The 17,881-nt window shown below is 42.3% G+C and overlaps 1 protein-coding gene across 5 annotated transcripts in view; it reads right to left on the bottom strand.

Moving 5' to 3' along the window:
• VPS13D (vacuolar protein sorting 13 homolog D) overlaps positions 1-17,881 on the bottom strand; it is a 289,932-nt gene that overhangs the window by 196,712 nt on the left and 75,339 nt on the right. For all 5 annotated transcript variants that reach the window (XM_007980502.3, XM_007980501.3, XM_007980500.3 and 2 more), the window contains 6 exons: positions 14,112-14,334; positions 9,797-10,007; positions 6,933-7,104; positions 6,633-6,745; positions 4,241-4,453; positions 257-522 (listed from right to left, as the gene is read on the bottom strand). In XM_007980502.3, the coding sequence (XP_007978693.3) occupies positions 257-522; positions 4,241-4,453; positions 6,633-6,745; positions 6,933-7,104; positions 9,797-10,007; positions 14,112-14,334 (1,198 nt within the window). The remainder of the gene's footprint in view (positions 1-256; positions 523-4,240; positions 4,454-6,632; positions 6,746-6,932; positions 7,105-9,796; positions 10,008-14,111; positions 14,335-17,881) is intronic.

Here is a 17,881-nt window from a genome sequence, read left to right on the forward strand (position 1 = left end):
GAGTGCTCAGGCCAGGCATAAGCACTAGGCAGGCAGGGGGCAGGGACAAGCAACCCCACAGCCTTCAGTGGGCCAGGCAGCTCCCACCTGAAAATAGAGGGCAAGACCTCTGATGCTTTCAGGTCTGTAAAAGAGGCAAATGTGTAAGTGCTCATGTGACAAATGGGAGGCAAATTTTCTGTAATCATCCTGTAACACAGATACTGAGTCTAACATCCAAACTAAGCACCAACGAATCACACCGACATATAATCACCTGTTACATTGACCTTGACCTCCAGGTGCCTTTCATTGGACACAGGAAGGGAAGACCGCTTGGTAACTACTCCACTCTTCACAGTTTTGGGAACTATAGCAGATTCACTGCTAGAGTTACGGTGGCGAGAAGGAGTAACATGATTTTGTTTCTTAATATCACTGGGAGTGTGGAGAAAATCATGGACTAACAGTAGCCAGTCAAATATGAGAAACACACGGAGATTGTTGAGAACTACTGTAAAGCAGGAGGAATCCTTGGTAGATCTATAAAAAGAAGACAGGAGAAACTAAATAGGAAAAAAGAAACATGGTATTTCAATAAACTGCAAAGGTACTGCTCGGTTTTGGCAGGTGGTATTCCAGTATTTTCTAAACTGTCTGCTTAGAGTATCAGTAAACTTTGAACAACGGTTGAATAACACATTCAGTGTATTACTGGTTTAATAACACATTCAGTGTAATAAGTTAATCATATTTTTAAACAAGGAACATTTTATAAGAAAGCAGCATAGATAGCATAGCTCAGAGGTTCTCAATCAGATGGTTTTGCTCCCCTGAACACATTATTTCTTCTTTTCTTTTTTTTTTTCCAGAGACAGGGTCACACTCTGTTGTCCAGACTGGAATTCAGTGGTACAATCATAGCTCACTGTAACTTGAAACTCCTGGGATCAAGTGATCCTCCCGCCTCAGCCTCCCAAAGTGCTAGGATTACAGGTGTGGGCCACTGCACCTGGCCCTTGGAGACATTTTTTATTCACATTTTAATTGCAATTGCAACTAGAGGGGGTTGTTATTAGTATGTAGTATAGGTAGAGGCCAGGGATGCTGTTAACTATCCCACAATGTACAGGACAGTCCCATAATAAGGAATTATCTGACCTAAAACGTCAATAGTGCTAAGTTCAAGAAACTCTGGCATGGTAAAGAGCACAGGCTTTGAAGTCAGAGACGCAGACTTAAATACTGCCATTTACAAGCTGTGTTATCTTAAGAAAGTCACCACCTACCTTCGCTCAGCCCATCTCCCCACTTATAAAATGAAGAATATTAATACGATAAGAAATAAAGCACCAAGCACACAGCAGATAATTGATAAACGTCACTTTCTTTCCCTATAGGCTATTTCAAGAAAATCAATGAGGCACTCCTTCTTCAACATCTAGGATCACTTCTTTATAAATAATACCAAGTTTATATACACTAGTACTAGATTGTTTCTCTAGCTGAAACTGACCTGACAGCCCAGATCTTTTGGCCAGAGGAGAACAAGTAAGATGACATTTACCAGGGATAAATGTCCCCTAAGCAACCTAGAGGTAGAGTTGGGGTGGGGGCCGGGGGACAAGTTGCCATTACTCCAAAGTCTATATTTGAAGTGAAAACCCAAGGGGGACTCTCAGGCCTGACCTCAAAACATGATGCAGGCAAGGGCTTCGGCCAGACCCTATTACCACATCAGCAGGCCCGGTCTACTAATGGATAGGCCTCAGATGAGCAGGACAAGAGAAACAGGGGCTGGAGCACTTCAATGGGGTTTTCTGGGTTGAACTTGGTTCCATAAGCCCAAAAGAGACCCTAGGGTTCTAGCTACTACATGTACCTGGTTCCCTGCCCTAAAAGGTACTCCTATTTGGGAAAACCTAACTTGGAAATATTTCTAAGGCTGGTTTCTCTGCTCTCCCATTTCTCCTAAACCTGGCTCACTGCCTCCAGTAAAAGGGCATCATGATGCATGGCTCCTTCTTACAGACACAGCATTTTTCACAGAAACACTCTACTCTTTTGTAACGGAGAAAAAATGTTGCCCTCAGTAAAATGTTTCCACCCCATTTTGAACATAGATTGTCAGAGTTCTGTATTTAACTGGAAAGTCACAGTGTGTTGGATCCCTTTTCTGGAAAATATTTCAAGCCTTTAAACACTGTGAAGTGATTTATATTTGACACACAAGATCCCAACAGAAGAGTAATTCTTCTTCAGACACGAAAGGCGTTCAAAAATTCCCATCAAAAGAACATTTCACTCCTCTCGCTAACAATAGTATTTCTGTTAGTAAGAGCCAAGGTAAGGCTTTATTATTTGACTCCAATAAATTATACACCTATAATACATAAATATTTCCAGGCCCCCTGTATATTAAAAATATGGTAAGAAGGAGACAACTACCTGACAGTCTAGGAAGCCAGATTAATAATAATAAAGTAAACTCAAAAACAAATGTTTCCCGGCTGGGTGTGGTGGCTCACACTTGTAATCCCAGCACTTTGGGAGGCCGAGGCAGGCAAGGTCAGGAGTTTGACAGCCGCCTGGCCAATATGGTGAAATCCTGTTTCTACTAAAAATCCAAAAACTAGCCAGGCATGGTGGCAGGCGCCTGTGGTCCCAGCTACTTAGGAGGCTGAGCTAGGAGAATTGCTTGAACCTGGGAGGCAGAGGTTGCAGTGAGCGGAGATCGTGCCACTGCACTCCAGCCTGGGCAACAGAGTAAGACTACATCTCAAAAAAAAACAAAAAAAAAAGAAATGTTTCTCCAGATGGACCAAATAGATGCCAGCCTCTTGTTCAAAGTTCAACCAAATGAACTGCAAAATGCAACCATCTTATGACATGACTGCAATCAGCCCAATGACGAGAAATCTGTTGGCTTTAACGTCACAGACCCAGGTTTGACCTTTGATTTCATGACCTATTAGCTGTGTGACCTTAGAAGAGTGAACTAACCCTTCTCCAAGTTTCTAACTTGGAAACTGCAAAATGAAGAAGTCACCCCCTTTGCAGACTTGTCAGGATTTCACTAAGGGTAGCTAAAGCGCCTGACTCATAGCAAGGCCCAATAAGAGGCAATTAGGATTCCTACTCCCGAATTTTTTAAAGTTCATACAAAAGTATAAATGTCTACTCTGCTAGACTTCCTGAAGGCATATGAAGAAATCATGACCTCTCTCGAAAAACAAAACACAACCTAAACCCTGGGGAATTCTGAACAGCACACTGAAATGTCAGGCATACAGAAACATGTAAGAATAATCCTGATGACTTTTTGTTCTGTTTTTTGCTTAACCACAAAGTTTTTCACAATCTTTTTACTTAGTGGTTTATACTTAACAACATGTCTGATGACATGAAGCACTAACAGAAGGGAAAGTCTCCTTTTTGGGTTTTCATTGAAAGACTTCTTTAGATCAGGCCTAATTTTTCAGTTTTAAGGTCTATGTTCAGCCATAACATCACCAAATGGTATATCATAAAATAACACGTAATATCAGCAATAACAATGACAGCTGCCAACTGTGCCAAGCAATATGCCAGAATTACTTTAATTACTACCTCTACCCCATGTGGTGGGTATAGGTAATTTTCTATTTTATGTAAGAGGAAGTTGAGGCTCAAAGGGGCTAAGTAACTTGTCTGAAGACACATAGCTAGATAGTGAGAGAGCAAGGTTTTCAGCCCAGATCTGATTCCAAAATATATGTTCTTTCCATATACAACGCTGCCTCCCATAATACCAGAAAGAAAAAATATAACCTAATTCAAAACAGTAAAAACTATGTATACATGGATAATGAGTCAGTAAGACTTGAATAAACGGGTAATTCAAGTCAAGCCCACCTTCCCTTCCATTATTTGTAAAGACCAAAAGTCTTTTTACTTTTTTCCTTAAACCAGCATAATTTCTTCCTTCTCCAAGCCATTTTACAAATTAAAATAGTCTATAGTTTACAAGGAGATTGATTTTAAGGCTCAATTCTGAACTACTTTATTTTTAAAGGTAACAGAGACATCTTTTGGCCAATAAATGAAACTGCAAGATTCTAGGAATAATATGTTACTATACAGTACACTGCACTGATTAAGCCATTATCAGTTTATCTTTCTAGCGATTCCTTGGTTTTTTGATGTTCTAAAGCCAAAAAAGACTTGACCCAAAAGAGAATGTCTCCATAAAGAAAGGCAGAGAAGGGTCTGGACCTGCTACCTGAAATGTAGTTCAATCTGAATGGATCCTTGGGTGGTGCTGCTGTTCTTAGCAGGCTGAAAGATACAGCTGAACACGTTTGTCATGCCAGGGCTCGTCTTCTGCCCAGCATAACGGGTGTCAAAAGCCATCATGGAATGGGAAACCAAGTTAATGGACTTGGTTTGGTTGGAGAAACTTTCATAGAGCAGTTTACATTTCTTGAAGTCAAATCTAAAAGAGAGAAAAGAAAGCAGGCAAAATGTGAAACACAACTCTTCCATTTTACAAAAGTATGTAAGTTCGAGATAACAAAAGCAAAATCAAAAATATATCTAAGTCCCATAAGGAGAATAACCTTCATTCTGAGGTGTTTTTTGTTTATTTTGTTAATAGACTCCTCAAAATGGAGTTAGTGTCACTGTGCCTTGGATCTTACTTTTCCAGTTCCAAAAAGATGATCTTGCTCATAGGAAATGCATGAGAAGTAACAATACCACATGTTTAACATATTCTTGATTCGTTATCATTCCCACGACCCACCAGAAGTCTAAGAAGTTTGTATATTCCCAAAGAATGTCAAGGGTCCCTCGGGCCTTCATCTGTCAGCTTCTAGCTTGCCTGCATGTTTCACTCTCCAGTGTCTGTCCAACTGTTTATGTAAAACTGTTATAGTGTACTGGGAACAAATAATGCTCTTTACATGGAGAATAATTCAACTAATGAAATACATTTGGAACCATCGTTTTTTTATAACAGAGAAAGCTGCAATGAGGAATTCGTAATTACTCAGTACTATTATGACAATACATGCAGAATTATTCTATATTGAGAAAAACTAAGGGCATAGCCAATCATCACAAAAAATTGCTGGGTGAGGTGGTTCATGCCTGTAGTCCCACCTTCTTGTGGGGGCTGAGGTGGGAGGATCACTGGAGCCAGGGATATGGAGGTTGCAGTGAGCCGAGATGGCACCACTGCAGTCCAGCCTGGGCAACAGGGAGAGGTTCTATCTCAAAAATAAAAAGAAAAAAAGAAAAAAGAAAAAGAAAAGAAAAGGAAAGAATAAAATTGCTGGCTCACAAGACCACCAATCTGGGACCACACTTTCAGTAACCAATGCTCTCATCAGCTGAGTTAGGTATAGACCATGGCGGACTTTCAACAGAAAGACAAACTAGAAGACAGAGTGCTTCAGCAGGGAATTACTGGCCTTGAAGTGCTGTTTTCAAATGCCAAACCACTTTCCCAGCCATACGACCTTAAGCTAGCCAGAAAAACTCTATCTGGAAAAGAGGAGTGATGTATGCCCAGCTTACAGGGCTGATAAGAGATCAAAATGAAAAGGTTATTAAGTATGAAACGCACTCTTTAAAGTTCAACACCAGTAATCATGAAATCATACATCTATATTGACCAAGGAAGTGACAGAAATAAGTGAAGTACTAGGTAAGCATATGTCCCATTTCAAGGGAGCAATTGCTACTGTGCTTCCAGATGTTTCCAAGTGAGAACATGGAGCTAGTATTGCCAAAGCTTCCAGTTTTTCAAAAGAAGCTAAATACAAACCTTTTATATAAAATCCTGCAACTTTTTTTGGGGGCCGATGGGGGGGAACAGGTTTCAGCTCTGTCGCCTAGGCTGGAGTGCAGTGGTGTGATCATGGCTCACTGCAGCCTCAACCTCCTGGTTCAAGTGATCCCCTCACCTTAGCCTCTTCAGTAGCTGGGACTACAGGCATGCACCACCACGTGCAGATAGTTTTTTAATTTTTTGTAGAGACAGGGTCTCTCACTATGTTGCCAGGCCAGTCTGGAATTCCTGGCCTCAAGCAATCCTCCTGCCTTGGCTTCCCATAAATGCTGGGATTCCAGGCCTGAGCCACTGCGCCCAGACTCTAACTTTGAAAATGTTGGCCAGCGAGGCATCAGTGCCGCACATCAAGTGGTTCTGCATCTCCCACCCCGTAACTACTCAGACACACAGCAAGACAGGACTTCCTGACTCCATCACCCTGCGTAGGACCACATTTTAGCTCCACGAAGTCTGCCAAAGCATTTAATTGCCATTCAAGACAATTCCAGAGTTCATTTTTCTCCTGGCACATCAAAACACTAGCTGCTCTGTCACCCTAAGCGACTATAACAAGCAGAGCAGCCTGAGACCCACAATGGTCACACAGTATGAGGGAGAAAAAGATCTTCACTGTTTTAAGCCACTGATAATTTGGGGTTGTCTGTTACCCATAACCCAACCGACGTTGACTGATAGAGCAATGCATCTAAACTTTTCCATGCAGACAACATTCCACCTGCGGGCCACCACTCTGCAACCTCTGCTCTGTGTCAACGCAAAACATGTGTATTATTTGGATACTGTTACTAACAGTATAATAATATAATTAAAGGCATACCTGGCTAGGGACCCAGCACCTTCTTTTCTTTTTGGATCTTTAAGCTCCAGACTTACATTCACCATATCAATGAGGAAGCACATGCAAGTGTACACTTCTCCACTCAGAACAGTCTACAAAAGGAAAATGCCCGTCAATCCATAGCTGATGATGCCAACCTAAAAACAGGTTAATATGCCAAGAAATCTAATTTGCTTGTTGCTCCACCTTCTTTCTCCGGGTGAGTTTGAGGAACAGATACACAAGGTGACCATCAGCTGAGACTATGAGAGTTACAGAAGAACATAAGATCTCACTCACATGAATTCTCGGATCTTGTAAATCATAAGGCCGCATAAATTCCTCTATGGGTTCTCCCAGGTTGTTCTCTAATAAGCCGCGGATCAGCTTGTATTTATACAGATCCAGAGAGCAGTGGACTGAGGAGAGATTGCCATGGATAGATACGTCTGGCACAGTATGACTTATTTCTCTATGAAAAAGAAAAAAGATCACTTACACAAACAAGTCACTAACTTAACATTGACATAGCTCACACCCAAACAATGGGGCTAAAGTGTACTCACCTACATTATCAAGTAAGTAATTCCTACTTCCAATGACAAAAATTTCATGTAGCTCCAAATGAAACAAGTTGATACTACTGTCATGCTTCAACTATAAAAAGCCCCTTTTCTCCCAAAATTTTACATTTAGAAAATCCTCAAACCAGGCCAGGTGTGGTGGCTCACACCTATAATCTCAGCACTTTGGGAGGCTGAGGTAGGAGGATCACTTGAGCCCAGGAGTTCGAGACCAGTCTGGACAACATAGTGAAACCCCATCTCTACAAAAAAATGCAAAAATCAGCTGGGCGTGGTGGTGTGCACCTGTGGTCCCAGCTACTCAGGAGGCTGAGGTAGGGGGTTCACTTGAGCCCAGGAAGTCAAGGGTGCAGTAAGCTGTGATCGTGCCACTGTATTCCAGCCTGTGTGACAGAGTGAGACCCTGTGGAAGGGAGGGAGGGAGGGAGGGAAGGAAGGAGGAAAGGAGGGAGGGACGGAGAGACGGAGGGAGGGAGGGAGGGAGGGAGGTAAGGAAAGGAAAGGAAATCCTTAAACCTAATATGAGCTAACTAACTAATCTATTAATAAGGAAAACCTCAAGAGACTCAGAAAGAGCTTAAATATTACAGTTGGGAAAGCAATAAAGAAAAGATGCCAAGATCTTTATTTAACTCTTTGGATTTAGTGGTAACTAAAGGCAGACACCAGTGTTTCATACTGAGCCCAGATGGGTCATTAGGATAAACTCTGAATAGGTTCATCATCTCAGTTGGGATGGACAGAAGTAAAGTTGAAGAGGGGGAGGGGCACACATCTATACCTCATCTCAATACTAAAAAGCTTTCTCTAACCTCCCATGGGTGAACTGGGCATCGTGAATCCTACAGACACTATGCTGTACGTACAGAGAAGGATAGCGTTTGAAATGGCAGAGGTATGTAAAAAATGACTCTGTCTGCAGAGAAAAGCTGACATACAACAGAGTTTTAAAAGACAATGATGCAATAACAAAGAAAACCGGAGACGGCTGACAAGTGCCATCTCGGTCTGCTGTGTGTGCGGTGTGAGACTGACAGGACACCCTGCATCCAGCATCACCTTCTATCAGGCCTAACAGAGTACAATTATCTGCACAGAAACACTGATGGGAGTGGGGAAAGTTTAGATAAGCTGAGTAGGAAAGCTTTTTTTTTTGCGGGGGGGAAAGCATTGCTTGAAAAGAAAACAAAGTGTTCAATTTCTAAATAATGAAGCTCCTCTTAAGACTGCTTAGCCAGTAAAACCAAATATAGCCCATGCCAACCATAACTGAACACCAGCCAGGGAGCACTTGAATAACACGTAAGACTGAAACACAAACATCCCAGTGAGAACAGCTAAGTTGTATCATTAATCCAGAGAGAAACTAAAAAAGTGACATTAAATGACTTGCCCAAACCAAGAACTGTGAAGGGAGTGCCCAAAAAGATTCAAAATCATGTCCTATACAAATAATAAAGCTGTTTTTCTTCTTTTTTTTTTTGAGACTGAGTCTTGCTCTGTCGCCCAGGTTGGAGTACAGTGGCTCAATCTCAGCTCACTGCACCCTCCGCCCCACTGGTTCAAACAATTCTCCTGCATCCGCCTCCCAAGTAGCTGGGATTATAGGTGCACGCCACCATGCCTGGCTAATTTTTGTATTTTTGTATTTTTAGTAGAGACAGGATTTCACCACGTTGGCCAGGCTGGTCTCGAACTCTTGAATTTGCCTCAACCTCCCAAAGTGCTGGGATTACAGGCATAAGCCACCATGTACATACGCCAAGGTGGGTATGACAAGGCAGGTGGATCACAAGGTCAAGAGATCAAGACCATCCTGGCCAACATGGCGAAACCCCACGTCTACTAAAAATACAAAAATTAACTGGGCGTGGGGGAGTGTGCCTGTAGTCCCAGATACTTGAGAAGCTGAGGAAGGACAATCGCTTGAACCCAGGAGGCAGAGGTTGCAGTGAGCCCAGATCTCGCCACTACACTCCACCCTGGTGACAGAGCAAGACTCCATCTCAAAAAAAAAAAATAAAGATCAAATCAAACACTAAATTAGAAACATCTACTTAACTTCCTGTATCCCTCAACAAAACATAAGTGACTTCAAAGGAATTAGTTTTCTCTTTCATCATAGTAGCCCTCATGTTCAGCACATAGTAGGGACTCAAAAAACATTTGTTAAATAGATGAAGAAATAAGTGAATAACTAGTTCTTCCAAACTTAATAGCACTGATTTCCACATTAAGATTCTACTTATCATAGACAGTTATTCAGATACAAAACATTGGCTGGGTATGGTGGCTCATGCCTATAATCCAGCACTTTGGGAGGCTGAGGCAGATAGAACACCTGAGGTCAGGAGTTTGAGACCACAATATGGTGAAACCCCATCTCTACTAAAAATACAAAAATTAGCCAGACATGGTGGCGTGTGCCTGTAATCCCAGCTACTGGGGAGGCCGAGGCTGAGGAGAATCATTTGAACCTGGGAGGTGGTGGTTCCAGTGAGCCGAGATTGTGCCATTGCACTCCAGCCTGCCTGAGGGACAGAGCGAGACTCCATCTCAAAAAAAAAAAAAACCACTCACTTGTCCAAATTCCTTTCCACCTGCAATTTCAGCCTACAAGGCTCGGTTAAGAGGCTTCCTCCTGTCTGTCGCACAGAATAGGAAGGGAAGATCAGATCTCCACTACTGTCCTCTGGTGCCTTGGAGTATTCTCTTGGATGTCTCTCTGCAGCAAAGATGTCCATGTCCTGGAGATCCACGACAATGCAATCCAGCAGGCAGACATGGTCTTCTACAAGGACCCAAGGAAAGAGAAGTAATGAAGAAAACGGGACCCGAAAAGGGGTTGCCCTAAACAAATAAAAAATGCAAAGCTCATTCTGTCTTTGAAAATGTTTACAGCTACCTGCTTCCCCCCGCTGTCCACTACTCAGAAAACTGGCTGTCCAGGAGTCTCCACTATGGCAGCCAGACCTCCTGATGCAAAGCTCCATGTGCTCAACACACCCTGCCCACCTGCCTCCACTCCAAGCACAGACCACATCACAGTTCTTCAGTGTCTCATGCCCACGCTGTGACAACTGAGGCTAGCAGGGGGAGGTTGATGACTAAATCTAACTCCTTATGCAATCCCTCCCTACACACAATGCTACCAAAAGGTTTACAAACTTTTCCCAGCACTAAAATTCTTTTTTCAAACAAATATTGCCACATGTAACCACTTCCATTTCCACCAACCAGATCCAAACCACCTTCATTCTTGCCTAGACCAAAAAGAACTCTCCTCCATTAGACCTACAAAATTCCAGTCTAGCCCTCACAAAACCATTCTTCCCAAAAAATACCTGAGTGATCCTTAAAAAAATAAACAGTCCATAACATTCACTTCTTTTATACACTTACTGGCTATGGTTAATCCAAAATTCTTTCTGTAAGGCGGGTGCGGTGGCTCACACCTATAATCCCAGCACTTTGGGAGGCTGAGGCAGGCGGATCACCTGAGGTCAGGAGTTCAAGACCAGCCTGGCCAACATGGTGAAACTAGTCTCTACTAAAAATATAAAAATTAGCCAGGAGTGGTGTTGGGCGCCCGAATCCCAGCTATTCAGGAGGCCGAGGCAGGAGAATGGCTTGAACTCGGGAGGCAGAGGTTGCAGTGAGCCAAGATCACGCCACTGCATTCCAGCCTGGGCAGAACAAGACTCCGTCTCAAGAAAAAAAAAAAAAGAAAAAAAAGAAAAAAGAAAAAAAAATTTTTCTGTAAAACTCCCCCAAATCCCTACGAGGCCCTGCATAAGCCCACTGCCTTCTTTCCCAAGCTCATTTCAAGCCATTCTCTCTCCTGCTCACTAAGCCTCAGGCTTACTGTCCTTCGTTTCCTCCAACATGCCAAGCTCTTTGCTGCCTCAACAGCCTTACAGGTGGCACAGCCCTCCCATCTCATCTAAATTCAGTCTTCTCTCTTCTTCTGTCTTTCCCATGATAACATTTATTATAATCTATCAATATTTAAATGCTCGGTGTCTTTTTCATTAGTCTGTAAGTAGCACTGTAGGAGAAGCCACGTCTAACAGCATGTTAATATACTAGGGAATAAAATATTATAACAGCTGGCATTAAGTGGGCACTGAAAAAATGAGTTTTGTATTAGTTAATTACATTGATAAATACATGAAATAGATAAACGTAGAGTTGCTCTGGTAGAAGGGGGTAAGGAAAGGGAATGAAGCAGGCTTTGGAGATTCTCTAGGACAGGGGTCCCAAATCCCCAGGCCACGGACGGGTACTCACAGCAGGAGGTGAGACGGAGGTGAACGAGCATTACCACCTGAGCTCTGCCCCCTGTCAGATCAGTGGTGGGATTAGATTTTAAGTGAGGGATCTAGATTATGTGCTCTTTATGAGAATCTAATGCCTGATGATCTGAGGTGGAACAGTTTCATCCTGAAACCATCCCCAATCCTGTCCGCGGAAAAACTGCCCTCCATGATAACCGGTCCCTGGTGCCAAAAAGGTTGGGGACTGCTGCTCTAGGGTACTGCTATGGAATCCTAGGATTATACGGAAACAGTGTGAAAACCACTGTCTTAATCCAAGACAATATATCATTAATAGTGAAATTTCATAAATAAATAGCAAATTAGTAGGAGAAATACTGTTAAAAAAGAGACCTTCTTTCTATAAAACATCCCAAATCACTTCTTAATTTTTCTTTTTTTTTTTTTTTTGAGACGGAGTCTCACTCTGTCGCCCAGGCTGGAGTGCAGTGGCCGGATCTCAGCTCACTGCAAGCTCCGCCTCCCGGATTCACGCCATTCTCCTGCCTCAGCCTCCCAAGCAGCTGGGACTACAGGCGTCCGCCACCTCGCCCGGCTAGTTTTTTTTTTTGCATTTTTTAGTAGAGATGGGGTTTCACCAGGTTAGCCAGGATGGTCTCGATCTCCTGACCTCGTGATCCGCCCACCTCGGCCTCCCAAAGTGCTGGGATTACAGGCTTGAGCCACCGCGCCCGGCCCCAAATCACTTGTTAAAGGCATCCACTGATACATATGTAAGACTGGCCTTGTTCCTAGTCATCATGGACGTCATAACATCAGTGACGGTAGGCAGCATGTGCTGAGTGGCCCTCAGGTGCAGCCCTTTCTGTGCTCTAAAAGTGCATGCAGACAGACTGGCAAGCAGTATCATGTTCAGTTACAATTCGGTTCTGGAGTCAGACTGCCAAAATTCATAGTCCAACTCTTCCAATACTATCTACATAACCTTGGGCAAGTCAGATTACCCAATCTCTGCAAGCCTTTGCCTCTTCATCTGTGAAATGGGGGTGGATCACGAGGTCAGGAGATCGAGACCATCCCGGCTAACAAGGTGAAACCCCATCTCCACTAAAAAACACAAAAAAATTAGCCAGGCGTGGTGGCAGGCGCCTGTAGTCCCAGTTACTCGGGAGGCTGAGGCAGGAGACTGGCGTGAACCCAGGGGGTGGAGCTTGCAGTGAGCCGAGATGGCACCACTGCACTCCAGTCTGGGCGACAAAGCGAGATTCCATCTCAAAAAAAAAAAAAAAAAAAAAAACCCTACAGGAGTGTAATGTGAACAAAATAATTAATGTAAATAATGCACCACAATGTTTGGCACATAGTGTTTCACAACTACTACTATGGTGATGAAAATTATTTTGTTGAATGATCAACATAATTAAAACCACTTTCCTGTCACCTATAGGACTATAAGGTACCAGAGAGAGCTAACAATTCCTCGAATCTATGTAACAAGACACTCAGCAGCCTCTCTCAACTAGTGTCCTGCATCTTGCAAAGTCCCATCACACTGGACTGATCTTTGCGGCTCATCATATTCTGCCTCCCTCTCTAGCAGCTAAGAGCAGCTCCCACTTATCAGGCACATCATTCATCCAGAACACATTTAATAACAGAAAAGAGGCCGGGCATGGGGGCTCATGCCTGTAACCCCAGCACTTTGGGAGGCTAAGGCAGGAGGATCACTTGAGCTCGGGAGTTTAAGTCCCAGCCTGGGCAACATGGTGAAACCCCATCTCTACAAAAAAAAAAAAAAACACACACACACACACACAAAATTAGCTGGGTGTGATGACGCATGCCTGTAGTCCCAGCTACTCAGGAGGCTGAGGTGGGAGGATCGCTTGAGCTTAGGAGGTCAGTGCTGCAGTGAGCCATGATTACAATACTGCACTCTAGCCTGGGAAACAGTGAGAGACCCTGTCTCAAGGGGGAAAAAAAAAATACATAAAACCAGAAAAGCCTCCAAAATAATGCTCTCATTTGGAATGACTAATTCTTATAGTGGAGAGAAGAACACCCATAACCAGCTGGTTCATGTCTTTTAAACACTGTGCTATAGCATTTCTGTTGTTGCCTAATTTACGCTAATATTTTTTAATGTGTTCTTTTATACTTTTTAGAATTAGTGGCTTGTAAGGACAGTGTCTGGGTAGTGGCTTGCAAGGACAGTGTCTGGGTAGTGGCTTGCAAGGACAGTGTCTGGGTAGTGGCTTGCAAGGACAGTGTCTGGGTAGTGGCTTGCAAGGATGCAAGACTCTTTCTACTTATGCTATCACTAGCTGGTGGCAACTATTTTCACCTATAAGAAAAAAGTCTTAACAGACTATCTAAAAATCGCTTTAATTACACTGTATCTTGCTAATTTAACCCTACTGTAGAAGTCATCCAATGATAAATTGACACCGAAAACTCTTAAACCTTCTAAAGCAAAATCAAAATCTAATCGTTGTTAAAGAAATGCCATCTCTTCATTAACATCTGCTTGAACACAATGCGCGCCCCCCACTCAAGTTCCTGAACAGTCCTGTGAATTTCCCCACCTTCAGTATTACGCGGCTTTTCTCCTCTTTTACCTGGACTACTGGACACTTGGCCAACAGACAGTGTGGGTTGCGGCCCTCGCTGCTTGGTGGAGGTACTGGGCACAAACTCACTCTTCAGGCTTCCCAGGCTCATTCCAGCAAGAGGCAACATGAACTGCCCCTGGGAATGGGTTCCCCGGGGCTCCTCCGTGCTTGTCGTTTTTCTCAGACTGTGTTTGGGAGTACCTGTTGGGGAAGCTGAAGGCACAGATTCCTGGGAAGAAACAAAATAAAACTAGAATGCAGGAAATGGGAAGCGGGGAGCATTGGTGGTGGGACTCTATCTTTAATATCTCCAAAGTCCTATCCCAGTTCCCAGGGTCTTCAAAGACTCTAACAGTTGCACTTCCCTCAGCCTCCCAGATCCCATAAACAAGACGCTACCAGGATCATGACATTTACTGCCACAAAAGATGATCAGCAGAGATGTTACACATAGTTCAATAGTTGCTGAAAACTTCTGCAGGAAGATACCATCTCTTGGCTCAAGAGCAAATGTGAAGATGCCAATTGCTTCAAGTGGTTTAATCAAGGTCAAATGCAGCAAAAGCAAGTCTCCCAGCTATATGATAGCTTGTTGCTTTGCTGTTGGGGAGGGCATATTGTTCTAAGAAAAGACATCTCATGGCAACATGGCTCCAATGTGTTTGTACTTTCTAGACGTCCCCCGTCATGGGTTTACATTTCCCATCTAAGTAACTGTGGAAATGAAAACAAAATGGAAAACAAACGAGGTCAGCCATTCCTATGATGTTTCTGCTCAAGGGCATACAAATTAAGAAGGCTAAGAGAGAAGAAAATAGATTCAGTAATTCTATTGAAAATACTACCCTTCTTACACACTTAGTACCTTCATTCAGTTAATTGCTAACAGAGGAAAATCTATTTCACCAGAACAATTCAATAATTGACTTAAGCTTCCCAGGGCTTCTTCATGGAGGCCTCAGAGCTACGTGTCTGCGTGGCTCCCATACCATCATGGTTCCCATCATGCCATTCTCAACTGCATCTGAGAGGAGAGGAAGGATGGCTCTCCCTCTAGGGCTGCCTTTTATGTTGACTCCTCTCAGCTTTGGAAAATAATACAAAAATACTGCTCCCTTTCACAGTTCTCTCAAGTAGTAATTACAAGTAAAAGAAACTAGTTCTTGCTTTCTGCAATTTTTTTTTTTTTTTTTGCAAGGCAGATTACTAGGTAAATGTCATTATTCAAGTATTTCAACATTAAAACCTTTCCCTCTCACTTAGTTTATTTAAACTCTGTAAAGTGTTTGTTGCCCTTTCATTTGATTCATCTCTACATCCTCTCTGTAGTTGGTTTAAATAAATCAGTGGTTTGAGAAGATTAACCCAAAGCTTTTGAAAGACTTTGACTTAGAAATTGTGGTTTAAGCATAAGCTATGGTTGAGAAAAATGAAATAAAAGCATATGCAAAAAAACTCAATCTTGTACTCATTAAGACATAGATTTATGTAAAACAATTCCAAACACACAGGAGTCATGGAACTCAAGGGCAAATAACCCCTCTCCAAGCTTTGATTTCAGGATTATTTCCTGTTCTTTAACCACTGGAATGCATATTAGACAAACCTCACACATGCAAATGTATTCAAGGGCAAATGCCAATACGAAATGATGGATGGTGAAGAAGGTAATTATTCACTTCATATAGACTGTAATCAATTATATTTAACTGTATACATGGGGAGGTAAACTTCACAGATGTGTTTATCTGGTTACAAATACTTGAACAAGCGACACACTCCAAACAACCCTTATGGAATTCTACAGAACAATCACTGTTACCTAGTAAGACAGTTTTTCCAAGATTTAAGGATATAAAATAAGATCACCAAGAAAGTACTAGCGAGGGCTAAAAAAAAAAAAGAAATTCTTCTTAATGGGCCTTAAGAACAACTTCTTTACACAGTAGGAAAGTAATTCAAACACTAAAATAAATAAATAAATAAATAAGTTAATAAGCAGGCTTTCTCAAGTAATGAGATATTTTAAAGGGTTAGTTTTCATTTTCTTTTTTAAGCATGTGAATGTGAATTGACTGCTGAATCCCATAAGGTTTTTCAGAATAGTCAGGTTGCAAAAAAAGCACATTATACCTTGAAGAAAAAGCGATCCTTGTATGCACTGCCACTTAAAATCAAATCCTCAAAAACAAATACAGGGAAATTTTTTTCATTAAAACACTACAAACTCTGTGCTATTATTTGGCTTAAAAAATAGGAACCCTTTTGCAAAACTTTCTTAAGTATTTTGGCAATTCTTCTGCCAAGGCTAACTTCAGGGTCTGCTGGTAAACCCATATATAGATATATCTGATAAGGAAATTCAGTCCATTACCTTTTTAGGAAGGACAGAGAAACAAAAATGATCCTGGTAAACTTGGTCACACATTCTGGCTAGAACTGATTTCCTCCTAAAAATTTTAGTATGGCCTCAAACTAAAGATTTACCACAAACACAGTTATGCACTGCATAATGCCATTTCAGTCAACTACAGACCACATATACTACGCTGGTCTCATAAGATTATAATGCAGTAGTTTTTTATCTTTTCTATATTTAGACATGTTCAGATACACAAATACTTATGATGGTGTTACAACTACCTACAGTATTCAGCACAGTACTGTGCTGTACAGGTTTGTAGTCCAGGAGCAACAGGCTACACCATAGAGCCTAGGTGTGCAGTATGCTAAGCCATTTCGGTTTGTGTAAGGACACTACAATGATCACACAGCAAGGAAATCACCTAAGGATGCACCATTCTCCCAAGTAGCTCCCTGTAGTTAAGGGACCATGACTGTATTTGGTCTTAGTCCCTGACACAAGAGCTTCTAAGACCCTTGGAATCTCCAGAGTGATAAAATGTCCTTGTGTATGTTAATGAGATAACTGGTGGCTAAAAGCCCCTAAATAGCTTTAGAATGGGGGTTGCTGGAAGTACGGGCAACGTGATTAGAGGGATGGAACTTTCAGTTTTAGTGCCCAGACCCCCAGAGACAGCAGCGGGGCTAGAGATTGAGTCTACTGAAAATTGGCCAATGATTTATTTAATTATACCCATGTAATGGGGACGCCATTAAAAGCCTAAACAATAGGGTCCAGAGAGCTATCAGGTTGGTGAATACATCCACAGTCCAGGAGATGGAGCACCCCAATTCCATGGCACAGAAGCTCCTGTGTTCGGGAAGCTACGAGATCTCGCCCTACGCACCTCTTCTTCTGGCTGTATCCTTTATTATAGCCTTCATACTAAACCAGTAAATAAATATGTTCCCCTGAGTTCTATGAGCCACTACAGCAAATTACTGAACCTCAGGAGGCACTGTGGGAACCCCAAGTTTATAGCTAGTCCGTCAGACATACAGGAGACCTGGACTTGTGATTGGTGTCTGAGTGGGGAGCAGTCTTTAGGGAACTGTGGGGTCTTACCCTAACTCCAAGTGGTTAGTGTCATAATTAAATTATAGACCAGTTGGTATCTTCACAGTTGGAAAATGGTTAGTATGGGGGAAAATCCAACTCATTTGGTGTCAGAAGCATTAGGAGCTGTTTCCTTTTACATGTAAAGAGCACAGCACTGGCTGATATGTAATAAGCATTCAGCAAATGGCAGCTATGTATTCCTATTTTTGGCAGTTTTAAAATCTTACAATCAAATCTTACATACATCTCAAAGGCCATCTCTCTCCCTATGTTATTAGCTATTATACTAAAAATAGGCATAAGTAGCTGGGAA

Source organism: Chlorocebus sabaeus, chromosome 20 (assembly GCF_047675955.1).
Source record: "Chlorocebus sabaeus isolate Y175 chromosome 20, mChlSab1.0.hap1, whole genome shotgun sequence".
In the NCBI taxonomy this organism is placed as follows: domain Eukaryota; kingdom Metazoa; phylum Chordata; class Mammalia; order Primates; family Cercopithecidae; genus Chlorocebus; species Chlorocebus sabaeus.